Raw genomic sequence first — 18,523 nt, forward strand, 5'->3', positions numbered from 1 at the left:
ATCGGTGTTTATTCGTCTGCAAACAAATAACGTGATGCTCTATCCGGTTTATACTTTCAAACGCAATTTTTTATAAATACCACAGACTACTCTCGGTTTGATGTGGTAAGAATATCTTATTTAAAAACTCACTCTCTTATTTATTACCTGATAAAGTATTAATCCTCCCAACTTATTTTTTATTTTCTTTTTCCGCTTCAGAAGCGTAACTAGCTTCATTCATAAAATGAATAATTTAAATAGATATATTGTACTACATTTTTGTGCTATACGTTAAGAATACAAACAGATTTTACACTCTCTGAACGATAGAAAATTTAAATTGAACAATATCCTGTTGTTTTTAAAATACATATGTAAATAATATTGTTCTATCTACCGATCAAATTCTAACAATGAAAATTTACTATAGGAACTTACAAATCAATATTAATTGGCAGTACAATTTCAGATATTGAACTTAAGATGTATTCAGAGGAGATAGTTAGATAGTCACCAAAGATTTAGATCTTTTTGTTGTAATTGTAATTTGTAATTCTGAAAACTTGTGATTCTAATTTCATATGAATTTGTTGTTTTCACTTTTTTAAGTTGTGGTTGTATTTTGTTGCAGGAAAATTTGACAGCGTCGGAATAGCCACGGGCGTTCCAGATGAAAGCATTGGAAAAATACAAGCTCTTCGCCTTCATGTACACAGTGAAAGCGATAACTGGGCCATCCTGAGTGAAGTAAGTGAAAAGCGTCCGCGATTTTCTCGCCTTGATTTTAATTAAGATCTAAAATTAATTAGTTGACATTACCAAGAGACAAACCTCTTCAGAACCTGTTATAAAGGAAGTTTCAGGAATTTGCAGTGCACACGCATCAGAGATCACTTTAATCTCAATTGGTTTGATCTGCCTTGCGGAAGATGTTATAATATTGCATGTTCTAGTTTAGTTTGTTTTATCGGATTTTGAATTATTGCCTTTGCTAGTTGTTACGTCATTTACGATTAAATTACATGCTGCACATGTTTGATGTAATCAAACTGTCAGACCATTCAATTTTCACTGAAGTACGCATATTAAGAGTGCCGAAAACAATAATCACATTTAGGTGTTTAAATAAATTTCGGTCGTTCCAATAAGGTTGTTTCATAGAACCACTATTCGTTTACTCTGAGTGACAAATTCGTAACTACAGCAATCGTTTGCGATTTTATAAAGAGATATTTCCTGAAGACAACAATCGGAAAAGATTTATTAGCTTAAAATTGTCTTGAGTAGAATCTACTCTCGTAGAAATACACTTTTCGTGTTTCCGTCAGAAAACATTCTAACGGCTCCCTAAGGGTAATATAAACAATGGTCCTTCCGACCGCCATGTATTTTAGCTACATTATCTTTAGAAGGCAGTCGATGTGGACCTGAACTTTTTCACCTGTTTAAAAGTGAAAAAATCAGTTTCTTCTTTTGTATCGGCTCGTAACTGTATCCAATGTTATTGTTATGGCAAATAAAAATGTTTAGCTAAAATAAAGATTTTCGGTAACGTTAAGGCTTCCATTGAGATCGATAAGTTTGTCTGCAGTTAACTGTACAGATATAGCATATAAATTTACTGTGATATAACCTGCTCAAAGAAACTATAAGATAATGTGAAATATTAATAAAAGACCTCTTTGCAAGTAACGTAATGACAAAATTTAAATTTATTTCGAATATACAATCCTCATTTAAAGAAAAATCAACGGATAAAAATGCGTTTTAACCTGTGGATACTTGAGTTTTCTCTTTTGTTCAAAATATACCTACAATAAACGCAAGCAGTAAAAATGACAGAGTAACACGATCTTCTTGAATCTATGCCTTGGAGAGTCAGTGTAATATTAAAAGCTGATCAAGTAAGTTATGGCCCGAGCATGAAGAGTTTCACAAAATGTGATTTCTTTACTTTGGCATCACTTTTCTAAAACTGAAAATATTCGGCAAGACAAAACCGAGGTCGACGATCAACAACAACTCCGCAAATAAACAATTGACCATGCTTCTAAGACTAGAGCTACATATGTATAATAGCCGAACGATTATTCATGTATTACCTCATAATACATAATACGTAACTTTTTTTACAGAGAATGATATTCAAAAAACACACTACATCCCGAGGTGCATACAATATTTTTTCTAGAACCGGCTCTCAAAATAGTAAAAGCTAATTTCAATGATTTCAACATTTTTATCCGTTCCCTATGACAACAAGTGCATACACCGTGAGTGGTAGTTACGGATTTGAAATCGGAATAAAAATAGCTTAGCTGGTGGTAGAAGAAAATATCTTTTTTGTCAAGTAAGTACAGCGTTATTATCAAGGGCGTAGCAAAGAGGGGGGCCAGGTGGGCCTGGCCCACCCCAGAATCCTTCTGGCCCACCCCAGAATAAAAGTAAAACAAGATACATCTGCAATATCTCTCTATTATCGGTCTGTGGTTTAAAATCTGGCCCACCCCAGCATAAAATCATTGTTACGCCCTTGGTTATTATAAATGTTTCTAACATCGTGGTGGCTGTGCGCTTTGGTGTAGGTGCGCCGTTACGCCATGCCAACTAGATGTTAGAAACATTTATAATAACCCTGTATATCTTGTCATGTACTGTCGCGAGCAATAAATTTTGGTCGTCAATGTCATTTAAAAATTTGGTTAGATTGTCACAAATTTAAAAAATTTCCCCGCCTGATTATGCCCATGTCAACAAAGTGTCAAAAAAATTAGAACAAAATGACAATTAATGTCATACAACATGATGTTAGGTTATGACATTTACGACTGTTTTACAATGGAGCATTTTCGATTGCGTCACAGAATGACCTTGACGACCAAAATTTATTGCTCGCGACTGTATGTTCTTGTTTCTACCGTGTGAGCAACAATTACTGTTTGAGTTGGCAATAAATTCTGGTGCTTTTGATGACTTTTATGTCATGTTCCAAAGATAAAACCATTTTATTAATAAAAGATTACAAAAACAAGACGTTTGTTTAAATTTGTAATGTATGTCAGCTGTCCATAATGTCAATAAAACAAACCGAAATAGGTACAATTCAGTGTTGAAGATTTCATGTAAAAATTTTTATTGCCAACTGAAACAGTTATTGTTGCTCAGCTGTATTTCGCTTATGACTATTTTGTGGTGATATTTTTGTGTAAGGTTGGCAGTAATAAATTTGGCTGTTAGCTGTCAATACCAGTCAGTACTCATGATCAAATCCATTCACATTAAATTCTTTTATCGTCAGATTATTGATAATAAAAATATCAATAATAAACTCCATTCACTGGTAGGTTTTACATGTTTTGACAGACAGTGAGACACGCTACACGAAAAAATTAGAACGGCTCATGAAAATTTATAATTAATAAAATTTATAATTTATTCATGTCATATCTTAGAAGAATCAATAATTAATTCCAACAACAGTTTCTAACAATTGAAACACTTGTAACGAAAATCCGTCAGATAAACAGCTGTCAATCCACCAACTAAATATGCGCGTAGAATTACAAGTAGCGCGATTTGTTATGCAGGGCTACCAATAGTATAGAGAACAACTTGTAACAATTAAAATGGCGCATTTAGTATTTTTCACTGCATTATGTTTTCGAACTAGAATTTAAAATTATCAAATATACAGGTGACTTTAAAAGTTGTGAAGATATTTTAACCAGTGATAGAACTCCACAATAGGTAACGATTGAATCAATAATACCTTATACAAATGTTGATATTTTTCGAGGAAAGGGGGTTAAAAGTTTTTCAAAAAAAATGTTTGGGAGTCACTGAATTTTATGAAAAAATACGTTAAAAAAATCAAAACCAAAAATTTCTCAAAGAATACTTCCCAATGCACGAACTTTTGTAAACGTTGTACAGCATCTTCGCGATTTCAAGCATTTCGAAATGAATTAAGCGTTATCTTGGCCGCCAACGAGAAGATCGCATTTTGATTGCAGAAGAAAAAATTCCTCACGAAATCCAAGAACGTCACTTCCAGCAGTATTTTAATTAACGTGTGGGTTGACATTGTTGAAAATCACCTCGTAGGTCCGTATGTCTTACCTCGCCGTTTGAATTGTGTCGGTTAACTTCAATTTTTAAACGAAGTTTTGCCAGAATTACTGGAGCAAATGTCTCTAGCAATTTGACGAGAAATGTGATACCTTTGCGATGATGCACAGACTTATTACATTCAAAATGCCGCTCAAGAAATTCCTGAAAACAGAGCCATTCTGAATCGAGTTCGGGTTTCTTGGACACGTCGTGCTGAACCTTGCATTGTAAACGATGGCAGGCATTTTGAAACAACTTCTTTGATATTTCATTTTTATGCTTTCACTTATAACTAGTCTTTTTATTTTGTTGTTTACGCCTTTATTGTTTTCTGAATAAGTTTGAGGCACCATTTTATCATCACTTTACAAATTTTATCGAAAATTAATGATGAAACTCAAAAAACTTTAACGATAAAACTCAAACATAACCTCGAAAACTTGATATTTTAGGTTAGCCGTACGTACACTGACGGACAAAAAAAACTGTCGTCACTCATTTGACGGCACTGTCATTTTATTTAATGTTTCGTTTTTCGTTAATGTAAATCATGCTTCTAACTTTGAGGTTAACCAATGTCTGTCAAATTGCGTGGCATTTTAAAATTATTTAAAATATTTGTCACTTATGACATATTATTGTGAAGACTCGCAAGCATGTTTTACATAATAAAAAAAATGACAGATATTTTGGCGACAATTTTTTTGTCCGTCAGTGTACAAAACTGTCCGTCAAATTTGAAATTTTTCTGCGGTTCCCAAACAAAGTGATATCTGTGATTCTCTTGTACACCATTAACATTTGTATGTATAAGGCATGTTGGGTTATTTTACCTTCTTTTAACATGTACTATTGCGGGCAAAAAAGTGGGACATCAAATTTCTGTTAGTTTTGAAAAATTCGATGTAGTTCAAGCTTTATTGTCATTTTTTTGACACTATTTTAGCTGACAGTTTAAAAATTTATTTTATACTCCTATTTTCCTATTTCAAATGCCCTCTTCTTTTGATAAAGGTAGATTTTGATTGGGACTTTGCATTAAATAAATATTCACTACGTGCTTACTTACAATCATTCCCTACAACCTACAATACCTAGTGACAAAGTTAATCAATTCAAAGTAGGGTTAGAATCAGATAAGGGTTATTTCACATTAAAAGTCAAGACAATGACGTTGATGTCCCACTTTTTTTACCCGCAATAGTACTAAACTCAGTACAGGTTGCAAAGACACACTTGTCATTTGCAACAGCACTTTTATGGCATTAGTCATTTGAAATTACTTTAAAACTGTACTTATATGGAAAATATTCAACCCAAACTATGATTTTCTGGTCCCTTTGTGCCTTTATTTGGTTCAGAAATATAAAAAAATGCTGTTGCAAATGACAAGTGTGTCTTTGCAACGTGTACCGAGTTTACTTCAGGTTAAAATATCTGCACAACTTTCAAAATCAGACTGTATCATCGAATGGAGTATACCAAAAACCAAAGTGAGCTCTTGTACGACTCTATTTTATTAATACGTAGGTACAGTGACCGGCAAAAAAGTTTGCAATCATTTAAATGTCAGTGTCTCTCTATTGATTTTACATGTGAAATGAAATGAAATGAAATGCAGAGAAAGGAAGGAGTAACCATGAAGTAACCGCACTTTTATTTACACTCAATGACATTTCAAATTGACGTAACCACAAGATGCATCAAAAGGTATTTATTATCTTTGAGAAGTTTCATACTGTTGGAAACAACGCAAATGTTATAGGTGTCAACATGTCATGTCGTGGGCTGACATTAAAGGCCCATTCACAATGGCGTTAACGTTACGTCGATGTTAAAACGTTAATCTAGAAATTCAAAATTAAAAATACATGTATTTCAGTGTAGACCGTTCACAATGGCGTTATGATGAAAGTTAATGTTACTATTGGGGACAAATTACTTTGGTCGTCAAAAGTCATTTGAGTGGCATAAAGTTGTAAATCAAGCATTATCTTTTACTGTCAACCATTGTCACTGACTGTCACTGTCAGACTCGTCATTGCAAAATATTAAATATCGAAAAATGGGCCACTGAATGAGAAATTCCAAGGAGGAAAACTTGAAAAGGTTTCCACAAGGCAATTTGATTCATGGACATCCCTCAGAAGCGAGGGAGACAATTCTAAATTTTTGAACGGTGGAAGGTACATAATTTTTTTTTTTGAAGTGACGGAAAAATGATGACCAAAGTATTTTGTCCCCAATAGTACATGATATTGTTAGCGTTAACGTTAGACCCAGAAATGTTCTGGATTCTTAACGTTACATTCTGACATTAGCCAACGGAAATAATTAAAAAAAGATACTAAAAGACATGTAATTAGATCTAACGTTAACATTAACGTTTTAATTTCGACGTAACCCTAACGTCATTGTGAAAGGGCTGTAAAGCATTAATTACACATTTGGATTTTTGTTTTTGACTTTACTATAATTGAATGATAACTCCTAGGATACGAAATACGTAAACATGTCCATAACAACCGGGGCGTAATAAGAGGGCATAATGAATTCATTACGCCCTCAAAAAAGTTGATTTCAAAAGTGATATTTAGTCCATAGCGATGTAGGAGTGTATTTTCCAGACTAAATACAAAATTAGACAATAATTTTACTGTGAAACTTACGGTTCTTGAAAGTACGCCAATAGTACAGTCGCTATTTCATATTTTGATTGCCATATCCTAAAGGTTTCGTACTCTTTTTCATATTTCAATTCAATTAAAAATTAAAAATTCAATACAAAGTATGAAACTGCGAGTTAACAGTTGTATCAAACACCCAGCTTGGATACTGTTAACTCGCCGTTTCATAGTTTGTATTGAATTTTTAAGCGTCATTTTGACAATTCAAATCAAGGTGTCAACGGTGTTGCCAATCTAATTTTAAAGTCATAGCCTGTTTTAATTATAAATTTAAATGGTATACTCCGTACGCTGATAGATTGCACGTTTTTTGACAGAACACAAACACAGAGGCAAGCGTGGCGGGAATTAATCTGCAAGTCTAGAACGGTTTTCTACATAACGTGAAACAACTGAGATGGAGAGTTTAGTATTTTTCACTGTGTTATGTTTTGGAACTAGAATTTAAAAACGTGCAATCTATCAGCGTACGGACTATAGCAACATAACCGACAAAGGGGCGTATTCTGTAACTGCTCCGCTAAATTTTAAAGGCAGTTAAATTAAGTTGTCATAGCAAAGACCAATCAGGGCTTGAAATTTTAAATTTTAAACGACGCTAAAATTTTAACTCCCCTTTAAAAATTACAGAATACGCCCCTAAAATATAAAATTTCAAGCCCTGATTGGTCATTGCTATGACAACTTAATTGAACTGCCTTTAAAATTTAGCGGAGCAGTTACAGAATACGCCCCATAAACCAATTTTTTTTAATGTAGTGTCAAGTTAAAACATCCGGTCAGTACCAATTACATGACAAAAAAACACAAATATTTTAGTGCCAACAGACTCAGTCATTGTTGACCACCCGGTAGGTATTCGATGATACGGTATTGTTGTCTCTTTTTATTTAATTATTTTAGTGATCTCTGTATTAAAATTACGTACCTAGATATTTTAAATTAATTTTTATCACATCTTAATTGATATGCTATTTGAATGTTTACAAAAATTTCGTAACAATAGTTATTTAAAATATAAGTGTAAAAAGTTACGGCCGGTTTCATAATCCGACCCTAAAGTCTCCTTTAATAAAATGCGCCTTTAAGGTAAATGCGCCTTTAAATCTAAAATAAAGGAGACTGCATTTCATAAACACGGACTATCGAAACATTAGTTAAAATTTGCATTAGTTCGAAAACGAATCATTCACCGTGTGTACGTAGTCATTTTCCTAGGGAATTCTAGGGAATTTTACTGTAAACGTTTGAAAGTTTTGGTAACTCGCAACTGTTTCCCTCGGACTTTGAATTGTATTTCGAGTAGGTATTTTAATTTTTGTTTACATTCTGCATTTTACATTTTGCTAGTGGAGCAGCGCCAAATTAAAACATCCGATTAATAAAAGATTGCGACCAAAAATGCCAAATCCAACCTTTCAAGTGAAGGAGGAATTTTATAAATCTAAAACAAAACTTGTATAAAATAAGATCTTACACTTAAAGAGAAGAGAGGAAAGAGAAGAACATGAAAGTAAAAAACTGTTACCTATTAGACTTAGATTGAATTAGCAAGAAAACAATTGAGCAATAAAAACTAATGAATTCATGGAATATCTTTATTTTCTGAATACCTATAAGTTTCCGAAATGTTGATTTAATTATTCGGTAAGTACCTAATAATTCACAAAAAAAAGCAGCAATTTGTGGCAATGCACTAGCCTAGCGAAATGTCACTTGTCATGTAATTGAGGTTATGTTCCCCATTTAAATCCACCTTTAACGAGATAAAAGGCCGACAACGAGCTTTTAAAGTTAAAGGGGGTTTTAAGGATTTAAAGACGCCTTTAATGAATATGAAACACAATTTTTAGTTAAAGGTGGTTTTAAATTTAAAACCGCTTTTAAAATACATTATGAAACCGGCCGTTATCCTTTATTGCACGAACGGCGGGTTTAAAGTACGACCGAGGTATAGTTTTCCCATTTATAATTTGGTTTTACTACCAGCCCTGTTGTAAGGGTGTTAAATACCCCGACAATAGGCAACTACCGCCATAAATCCTAGGACTGTAAAAGAAGGTCTGTTGTCTGAGCAGGTTACAATATCTTCACTATCGCCAAAACCACAACCCCAGCCCCTAATAATTACAATTGCACTGCCATAAAACCAAATTATAAATGGGAAAACTATACGAGGGAGTATTTTAAAGGATGTGAGTACAACAAAGGAATTTTTTACACGTATGTCTTACAACAGCACCGGTTTCAAATTTGTATAAAATAATTATTATTGATTCAATATTTTTTTGTTCGACACTGACAGAATTTGAGAATTTTCTCCTATGTGACGGATTTTGATAAATGTCACAACTTGTCAAAACGAAACGTCAAGCTAATTTTAAAGGTTTTAAGCGATTTGGAGCCTTTAAGGGGCTCGTCGTACAAAAAAACGTTGTATTCAACTCGTTCGTGTGTAAATTGGACCTTTTTTGGCACTCGTGGGCCTTTAAAACGCTCCTTTCACTCGCGTTTTAAAATGGCTCACGCGTACTATTGGGGACAAAATACTTTGGTCGTCATTTTTCTGTGACTTCAAAACAAATTAATGTAAACCAAGCATTAACGTCAAGTCAATATTGATGACAATTTCAAATTATTGACTTTTCTCTTGTCAAAAATATGGGACCTTCAACCATTCAAAAATTTAGAATCGTCTCCCTTGCTTCTGAGGGATTGTCCATGGGCCAAATTGCCTTGTGGAAACCTTTTCAATTTTTCTTCCTTGAAATTTCTCATTCAGTGGTCCATTTTTCGGTATTTAACATTTCGCAATGATGAGTTGGACAGTGACAGTGGTTGACACTGTTGACAGTAGTAAAAAATAAGGTTAACCGTCCTAATGCTTGATTTACAACTTTATGTCAAATTACTTTGACGACCAAAGAAATTTGTCCCCAATAGTACCAAAAAAGGCCCAATTTACACACAAACTCGTCAAATAAACTACTATTATGAATAACCACAGTCGTTTGAGAACCACGTCGTTTAGCAACCTACTTTTAAACAATGTTTCCAACAAATTGTATTGTTGTATTCTGACAGTTCTGTGCCATTAAAGCGTGCACTAAAAGTTTTATGGCACGATTCCGTCAGTTCACTAAACGTCAAGTTTGACAACGATTTTTAGTGCAAAAAGTGCCTACTTTTTACACAACCGTAGATAAAGTACATTATGTAATACATACCATTCTCTGTGGCTCACAGAAGCATTCGTAAAGGGTGTATTTTTTTAATTTGGCGTTGGAGAGTCAATTATGATGAATAATCCGGTGGTGCGTTCACAATCGACTCTTCAACGCCAACTTTGACGCCAAATTTAAAAAGACATCCCTTATTAGTATAATTCGTTCGTTCGCATATAAGAAAATTTATATAGGTATTTATTATTTGTTGCAGATACACATCCAGGATGAGTTAGCTAGCAGGTGACCTGAGACGGGCGGCCGGGCAGCCCTTTTTTATCCACACATCCGTCATCGCTACATGCTCGACCGCTCACCGTCGCACCCTCTGTGATATCCGAGTCGACAACTCCCCAATACTCCACATTCACAACTACCCGTGCAATATCTGCTTATCGCAACCATGGCAACCCTATCACGCCAATTACCCAAAATGGATTGTTCCGCATTGTTCCCACTATGACTTAACTAAAGCCGTATTCAGCAGATCATAAGCGCATTGTAATTGCTTATTGTCCGGTTTGAGCTTCAAGCATCCTCTTGTCCCCATCACGTGACCACGTCGCATTCCATTTGCCCCTAGTGGCCTAATTGGTTTTCATTCGACAATCAATTACAGACCCCAAAAATTCCTTCGACTCCAAATCTGCTGAATACAAAATCAAACGACATTCTTCTGGCTGCAACGAAACTTTCCACACGCCGAACGTACCACATTTTTCCATTAATGTTGACTGTTTAGAAGTTTGTTTAAATGCAATTATGAACAAATTGCGACCGCTCCCAGAAGAGGATTTGTTTATCCAAAACTAATTAATTTTCCGTGATTTTTGTTCAGTAATTGCGATTCACGAACGCTGTGAGAATATAAATGAGGATGAGGAACAGAAGCTGCTTTTAAGATAACCGAAAACCGGCAAAAAGTAAATGGTTTTCTTTTAGCGAATCATAAGATATATGATCTAGAAAACAGAAAACCCCTCTACTTGTCTTCCTCGACGAAAACTTACAGCGTGCGTGGTTGGGCTAACAAGAATCTCAGTTCATATTCTCAAGTTATTCTACAATACATGTAAACAGTGTTGATGTGTGATGAAATATCTAAATGTTAATAATTGTATTTTCAAGTGCGTGATATTAATTTGACCAAATTTTGTGAACACTCAGTTGCGAAGTACATAAATAAGTTAACGTTTTAGATAGAGCCAGTCTCTCGTAAATTAGTTCCTTGTTGTGTGTTTTAGTTTGTTATTTATTTTATGAACTTATTGTAATATTTTTATCGTACCTACTGTTACTTGTAAATAATATTTTAGTTTTTTTTTTTGTTAATATGTGATGTTTTTATAACTTCGGGGTTTTATCTTTTCAACTGTTTTATGCATTTTAACATTAATAATTGTTGTTTTATGACAAATAACTGCACTAATAAACGAATAACATCATTGTTAAAAATGTTAAATGTGAAATTGAGACTGATTGTAAATCAAATATTTAAATATAAATCACTAAACATACGCATGTTATTATTATTTTTTTCATAGAGGTGTTATACAGGGACCATTAAAATAACTAAAATATGTATGTTATCAGAAATATCAAAATTATTCCCTAAAGTGAGTTACGATAATACAGTTGTATTCTTAAATACAAAATGGCTATGTGGCAATGCTCACATAATTGAACTGATACAATTTTATTATCATGACGATTTGGTTGAACAAACGACAATATTTTTAGTCGACAAAAACTCTTTTTCTCAATTTTAATGCGTAATTATGACTGAATGGGTAAATAAAGGAATTGTTGTAATGTATAACCATCCAACATATTTTATATAAGCCTTGTCAAAAAGTCGAAAATCATACCTCAAATCTATACTTGTGCTAATTTTATTAAATGTGTAAATCTCTAACTGATTTCAGTGGAATTTCAGTTATGTCTGAATTAAACTGGAATCAGTTTTAAGTATTTCATTTCTACACCTGAATTCATTTCATCTACACTGGTAATAAATAATTGTCTCTGAATCTAAGAATATTTTTTAACCATTAAATGTTTCATATTTGTTTGCATACTGACATTTTTACATTTAGGTTTCGACATTTTGTCATCGTTGACGCAACGATCTCAACTGAAAGTTTTATTCAAGTATCTGCATTGTTTTTGATATTTGGCACATCTTTTACAGTAGAATAACATACAAAACATAACCTCACCGCATAACAACAACACAAATCAAAGACTAGTTTCTTGTGATTCGCTCGGTAAACCAAGCAACTAACTTCCACGATACTCTTTCATAAATGTTAATACAATAATGAAGTTAAAACAATTGTTATGACTATGTTCGGGGAGTAATAAGCGCCTTAAAGGGCAGCGGTCCAGGAGTCACTCCGTCGATACACTCTGTCGATGGTGGACATCCAGGCGAGATTGAAAAATTAAAGTGTTGTAAAAGAGCAGATGTGAATAGGAAAATATTGGCCCTGGCAAGCGATTCGCCTAGACATCTATGCTTTCCGAATCCAAAGGGAATGTATGTGTCTGCCAAAGTAATTTTACCATTCTTCATATGTCGTTCTGGTCGAAAGATTTCAGGATCTTCCACGCCGCTGTCAGGACCCATCATAGCTCCATGCAAATTCGCAATTACCATGGCATCCTAAAATAACACTGAAAATGAAACAACCAAATGACACATAAACGCTCTGCTTACCTTAGGGATAAAATATCCACTTAAATGGGTGTCTCTGAGAGCACGATGTGGGACCGTGAAAGCTCGTCCCGCGAACACCCGCAAAGTCTCTAAAACTACACACTCCATGTAGGGCATTCTGAAAAATACACACGATTTACACACGATGAAAGTGGAATGACCGAAAAACTCACTGAGGTCTGTCTGTCAGACCCGGAAGTCGGTCCCGACCCACCACTCTGTCAATTTCCTGCTGCGCTTTCTTCTGCACGTCGGGATACAGTATCAAGTTTAGGAAACAGAAGCCGAGACTCTTACTTGTCGTTTCAGAACCAGCCATAAACATGTCCATGCAAATTGCCAACAACTGCTTTTCACAAAAACTGCTTTTCCGATCAGGTGAATTTAAAATTTTCAGATACACGTCCATGAAGCCTCGAGGATTGTTTTCGTCCCAAGTCGCTTTGTGCCGTTTAAGTTCCTCATTCAAGAATTCCCAAAGCTGCTGGTGTGTCTCTACGTAAAGTTTGTAGCCTGAGACTTCGGGAGCGATAAATTTCAAAATGGGAAACTGACTGAAAGGAGCACCGACCATGTCGACGTTTGCGAATAATCTTCCCAAAATATCCTGCAAACTTTTCAGGTTTTTATCTTCGGGACTGTAACGTATTCCAGCCAACATCATCCAGAGCGTGTTCAAAATGTGAATGTTGAATGCACATTCCATGTTAATTGTCATCGATCCGTTCAGTTCTAACATATTGTAGAAACTCTTCACCATAATGCCAGTTTCGTCTTCGATCATTGAGGACATGTTTTTTCTACCAAACCCGAATTCCCTCAACTGGCGTAGAATAAATCTCCGTTGTTCTTGCCAGAATTCGCTGTCAGTCAGTAGAACTCCTGTATTAGCAATATGCTATTAAAGTGAACAAGAAAACGTTGACAATTACGTATACCTAGTCGCTCTCCCCAAGTTCTCATTTCAAAAAAGAGTCCCTTTGGTCTCCCAGCTAGATCTTCGGATGACAAAAATTCTCGAATTTCGTGTTTTCCATATACCACAACTACTAAGTCTTTTCCTACCTTCAAACCAATCACGGGTCCATACTCTCGGGCCATTTCGGCTGTTGCTTGATAAAGATAACGGCATTTCTTTCGTTTGTCTGCCACTTCAAGAGCGCTTCCAACAATTGGTAACCATTTTGGACCTGGAGGATAATTTTTTGGTTTTTTGGTATCCAGGTAAGCTAGTAATCCTAGAACTACTAGAAAGAATACCACAGCTGCCAACATCTTCTAAAAAAGAACAACAAATCACAAAATACAAGACTGCATTACAACAAAGAAATGGATCGTAAGATTTACACAATTAAAAGGGCTATCAGAATCAAGAAAAGAAATTGGGGGTTTAAGAAAACTATCGATGACGTCATAACTCGAGAACAAATGACTGCTTGGAATTTTCTTTGGTACTAAAACATGTATTTTTATAAACTAAAATTGACCTGTCCAAAGATTTTTTTGAAAAAAATTTTGTTTCATTTTTAAGGAATTTATTCCATACTTTTGCCGCTCACTGTATAGAAGAAGAAAATGTGGAACATTACAAAATACCCTGTATGATGAAACAAAAAAAAAAAAGAAAAACCCAACTGCATAATGTCGTAAGCATATGACATAATAATATACTTATTGCAAACAAACTGATTTCTGTGCAAGGACAAAAAATGTTTGTACAAGAAACTTCTGACTTTCTTTTATGAATCTAGAGTAGTAAGAAACTTCGTTGTTCTGACATTAATTTGTTGTACTGCCTCAAGCTAATTGTAATAAGTTTTTTACTGATTAAGGCAATGAAAATTAATGAATACTGAATAGTATGTATTTTCAAATAAATAAATACAGTCTCACAACACAAGTGACGTAAGAAAAATTCCACTTTCTTTCAAATCTATGACACAATATCCAAGTGATGTGAAAACATCATTATTAACCGATAAAATTGTAACGAAGAAAGTTGTTTTTATAATCCTGGAATAAATTGGCCCATATAATAAACGTTTTGGTAAAGTTTTTACATACATACATTTTATAAGATGCAATAAAAGTAACCAGTTGTATCTGCATTACTGTTGTGTAATGTGGAAAAGGAAAGTGTTTAAATACCGAACGTAGCAGTGTTCCGCGTGTATGAATGAGACCACCGCGAGGATTTGATCTTCGGAACGGGAGAAAGTTGTCGGATGCTGAACAGAATTGCATAATAATTATCCGGGAAGTATATTGCACAAAAAGGCGAATCTACGTGACTGATAGATAAAAATGAGAATGGAGTTTAATAAACTTTATTACATTTTCTAAAATGATCGATCTCTAAAGTTAAACTGGTTTGTTAAGTTTAACTTTATTATTATTGTTACAGAAGAAATTTTTGAACAAATTCGAAATTACATTTATTTTTTCACTTTCATCAATTCATTTTCCACATACAATATTTAATTATGTTTTTATAATAGTAGTTTATTTGACGAGTTTGTGTGTAAGTTGGGCCTTTAAAACGCTCGTTTCACTCGCGTTTTACAATGGCCCACTCGTGCCAAAAAAGGCCCAATTTACACACGAACGAGTTGAATACAACGTTTTTTTGTTCGACGAGCCCCTTAAAGGCTCCAAATCGCTTAAAACCTTTAAAATTAGCTTGACGTTTCGTTTTGACAAGTTGTGACATTTATCAAAATCCGTTCACATAGGAGAAAATTCTCAAATTCTGACAGTGTCGAACAAAAAAAATAATTGTGTTGACCGTGTGGATTTCTCCTGATAGTCAAATTTATTTCAAAATAAATAAATAAACTGAATTACTTACTTCGTGCTAAATCACAACACTGAAACTCTTCACGTTGGATATACGATGCGATCTCTCCTTACTATCAGCTTCTTCATATAGTGTTTCCCCCACTAGAAGGTACAACACTTAATTTTCGTGCATTTCATGAGAAAACTAATAATAATGTAGGTGAAATTTTGTTCTTCTTTTGTAAAGATTAGATTATCATATTTTATAGAAAATGACAATCTTGTAGGTACTAAGTATTTCAGAATGAAAATATGGGTCGTTATCAGTCCATTTTATACTGCATATGCAGGGTGACTGACGAAAAACCTTTGACGCTGTATCTTACTTATTCTGTATCCGATTTGAATAAATGATACATCAAATGAAATAGTTCTAAAAACGCTTCATTATTATCCTATTCGATATTTTTTTCGACATCTATTTTTTGACAGACGATAGCCAACTTTTTTTCACTTTTCAATGTCAGCTTTGATGGATAAAAATAAAACAATCCGGTAGGTGTTGCTTAGTGACACTTTACGGCTCTGATACTGCTATAACTCACCTACCGGTCTCAAATTGATGATGCAATCGAACATCTACCGGACAGTATGAAATCAATGTCATTTAAGTGTTGCGTACCAAATTGCAACTCAAATTATGCGTCTTCTTCTTCAAATTACGTAGGTAGCTAAATACTTTTATTTAAGTTTCCATCAAATGAGGAAACGAAGCCCATTTGGAAAGAGATTTTAAAAATCGAAGAGTGATGAATTCGGAAAAGTAGATAGCCATGTTTGTGCTAAAGATTTTAGCGGAACAGTTATCAATGGGGACAAAATGAAGCGACTTGTGCCAAACGCGGTGCCAATAACTTCTAATCACGAAGAAATTACACTTTGGGAAGAAATAATCAAAATTAGTAATGACGACACAATTACTGGAGAAAATCTTTTGGTTTTAAAAACGAATGGGGAGAACAAATTGTTATATTTAAGTTGGAAATGCCCACCTCGCGTTAGTTTATAACCAAACAGTTTCAATAGTCCGGAACACAGCAGAGCATCTGAAATATTATCAGTAATGAGCCTTTGGTCAGTGTCATGGCCTGGTACTATTACGATCATAAAATTTTGGACATCAAACTTCTGTCACATTAAAAAAATTACTCTAAGGTCCGGTTGTATAAAGCTTAGTTAACATCGTGTCAGCTAACAACGCGTCAAGTCGGAAATCCGCCCATTTGATTGGCTGATTCAAATAAAATGTTAAATAACCTCCAATCGGATCGCTTGATATCATGTTAACTTTAACAACGACTTGACATCGTTTTATACAACCGGGCCTAAATCATGCTTTATTGAAACTGTCACATGAAAGATGAAATTGTTGTCAATTTGACACCAGTTTAAAATATAATTTTTTTAATATGCGAGTACATTTGGGTATTTGTTTTATATTTTTTATTAATTAAAACCTCGTTCTATTCCATTTGTCTGATTTTTACAACTTTTTGAATATTTTCTCGGTAAATCTAACATTCACATTTTCAAAATTGACACAATCAAAATTGAGGTTATTAATACATAAGGGTCGTTTTAGAATGTATGACAGCACGATGACATTAGTGTCCAAAATTTTTTGATCGCAGTAGTAAATGTAGATCGCCTTGGTGATATTAATAAAAATAAGCAAATGCTTCCAAGCATTTGCTACCTAGCATTAGCATTTGTTTTAAAGTAAAAGTTTTTGCTTCTAGCAATTGCTTGTTTTGGTATTAATAAAGAAATGCTCTTGACGAAAGCATATGCAAGTGACTTGATAAGTAATTGCTTGCCGTTCAACGCAAGGCGCCAGGAAAATGTATCCAAAGTGGTGCCTTGTCTATAATTTTTCCCGTGACAAATTTTACAACATTCGATACAATTAGTTGACTTACTTCCATGAGTTCTGCTACCCCAATCTGAAATCCTATAAATAGTTTTTTATTATACCTTATTCATAATCCCTGTTTTTGAAACTAAAATGCGTGCGAAAAAGGGCCTTTAAAACACTAAAGCTTTAAGGGTTGCTTAGGTAACAACAAATTCACCTACATTTTGAACAATGATAAATAGACATTTATACACAATTTATGATAGCAACGAAACAACAACAATTGACCATTTCTATATCAACGATTTATGACACAGATTACTTCGGAAAAGGTATTTCAATTTACTTTTTTTGTTATAATTTTCAGATTGTAGTGCAGGTGCTACGCGTCGTGCTCTTAAACTCGTCGCGCGTGCTTTAAAGGCTTCCTTATAAACTTGTATCATAATATACTATTTTGTAATACCTAGTTGTTAAAGGTGGCTTTCCGGATTGTTTGTCACCATGTAAACAACCTCATAACGGCCGGAGTCCGTTAAGGGTGTCCGTTATGAGCGGGAGCGGCCGTTATGAATGAGTAAATAACTATAGCAACGTAGAACTAAACTTTATTTTTCAACTTTTTTACAATTGGTACAATAATTAATGTTTAATGTTATGGGACACACCTTGAATTAATCGAAATCCGTATGCCACTAGCAGCTGTAGACGAGATCGAAGATTATGCTTCAGAATTTTAACACCAACACGATTTTGCAGGGAATAACGATGACCTCACTTGCTCTGCGGCCATCCGGACATCGGGAATATCTTGATCGCGGTTTTTTTATTGATTTCAGTCGTTTATTTTCAACGGAAAGTTAATAGTTGAACAAATCTGACAAACAGCAGCAAATGTAGACAAGATCGAAGATGATGCTTCACAATTTTAAGACTAACACAAGCGCGATTTTGCAGGCAATAACGATACCTCACTTCCGGACATCGGGCATATCTTGATTGCGATTTTTTATTGATTTCATTCATGTATTTTCAACGGAAAGTTAAGCGTTGAACAAATCTGACAAACATTGAAACATTTTTTTTTCACAAACAACGGTTGACATGA

At 34.3% G+C, this 18,523-nt stretch overlaps 2 protein-coding genes across 4 annotated transcripts in view; one reads left to right on the forward strand and one right to left on the reverse strand.

The window, feature by feature from the left end:
• The window catches only part of Mgat4a (alpha-1,3-mannosyl-glycoprotein 4-beta-N-acetylglucosaminyltransferase a), a 96,790-nt gene extending 85,270 nt beyond the window's left edge, over positions 1–11,520 (forward strand). The window contains exons 10-11 of one of the 2 annotated variants that reach the window (XM_069041663.1): positions 614–729; positions 2,118–2,277. In XM_069041663.1, the coding sequence (XP_068897764.1) occupies positions 614–729; positions 2,118–2,201 (200 nt within the window). In that variant the 3' untranslated portion in view covers positions 2,202–2,277. Of the gene's footprint in view, positions 1–613; positions 730–2,117; positions 2,278–10,217 lie in introns of those variants that run through there. The other variant, XM_069041672.1, reaches the window with a different exon arrangement.
• A 611-nt stretch (positions 11,521–12,131) lies between these two features.
• Cyp303a1 (Probable cytochrome P450 303a1) lies at positions 12,132–15,678 on the reverse strand. Of its 2 annotated transcripts, XM_069041717.1 has the most exons (6): positions 15,571–15,589; positions 14,791–14,950; positions 13,661–14,000; positions 12,896–13,604; positions 12,723–12,840; positions 12,132–12,668 (listed from the first exon to the last, which is right to left on the reverse strand). In XM_069041717.1, exons 3-6 carry the CDS (start codon positions 13,995–13,997, stop codon positions 12,348–12,350), a joined length of 1,485 nt encoding a protein of 494 aa, XP_068897818.1. In that variant the 5' UTR covers positions 13,998–14,000; positions 14,791–14,950; positions 15,571–15,589; the 3' UTR covers positions 12,132–12,347. The 2 variants fall into 2 exon arrangements, with proteins under 2 accessions (XP_068897818.1, XP_068897808.1); XM_069041707.1 differs by lacking the exon at positions 14,791–14,950 and having other exon boundaries at positions 15,571–15,678.
• Positions 15,679–18,523: the final 2,845 nt, after the last annotated feature.

This window comes from Tenebrio molitor, chromosome 1, assembly GCF_963966145.1.
Source record: "Tenebrio molitor chromosome 1, icTenMoli1.1, whole genome shotgun sequence".
NCBI lineage: Eukaryota > Metazoa > Arthropoda > Insecta > Coleoptera > Tenebrionidae > Tenebrio > Tenebrio molitor.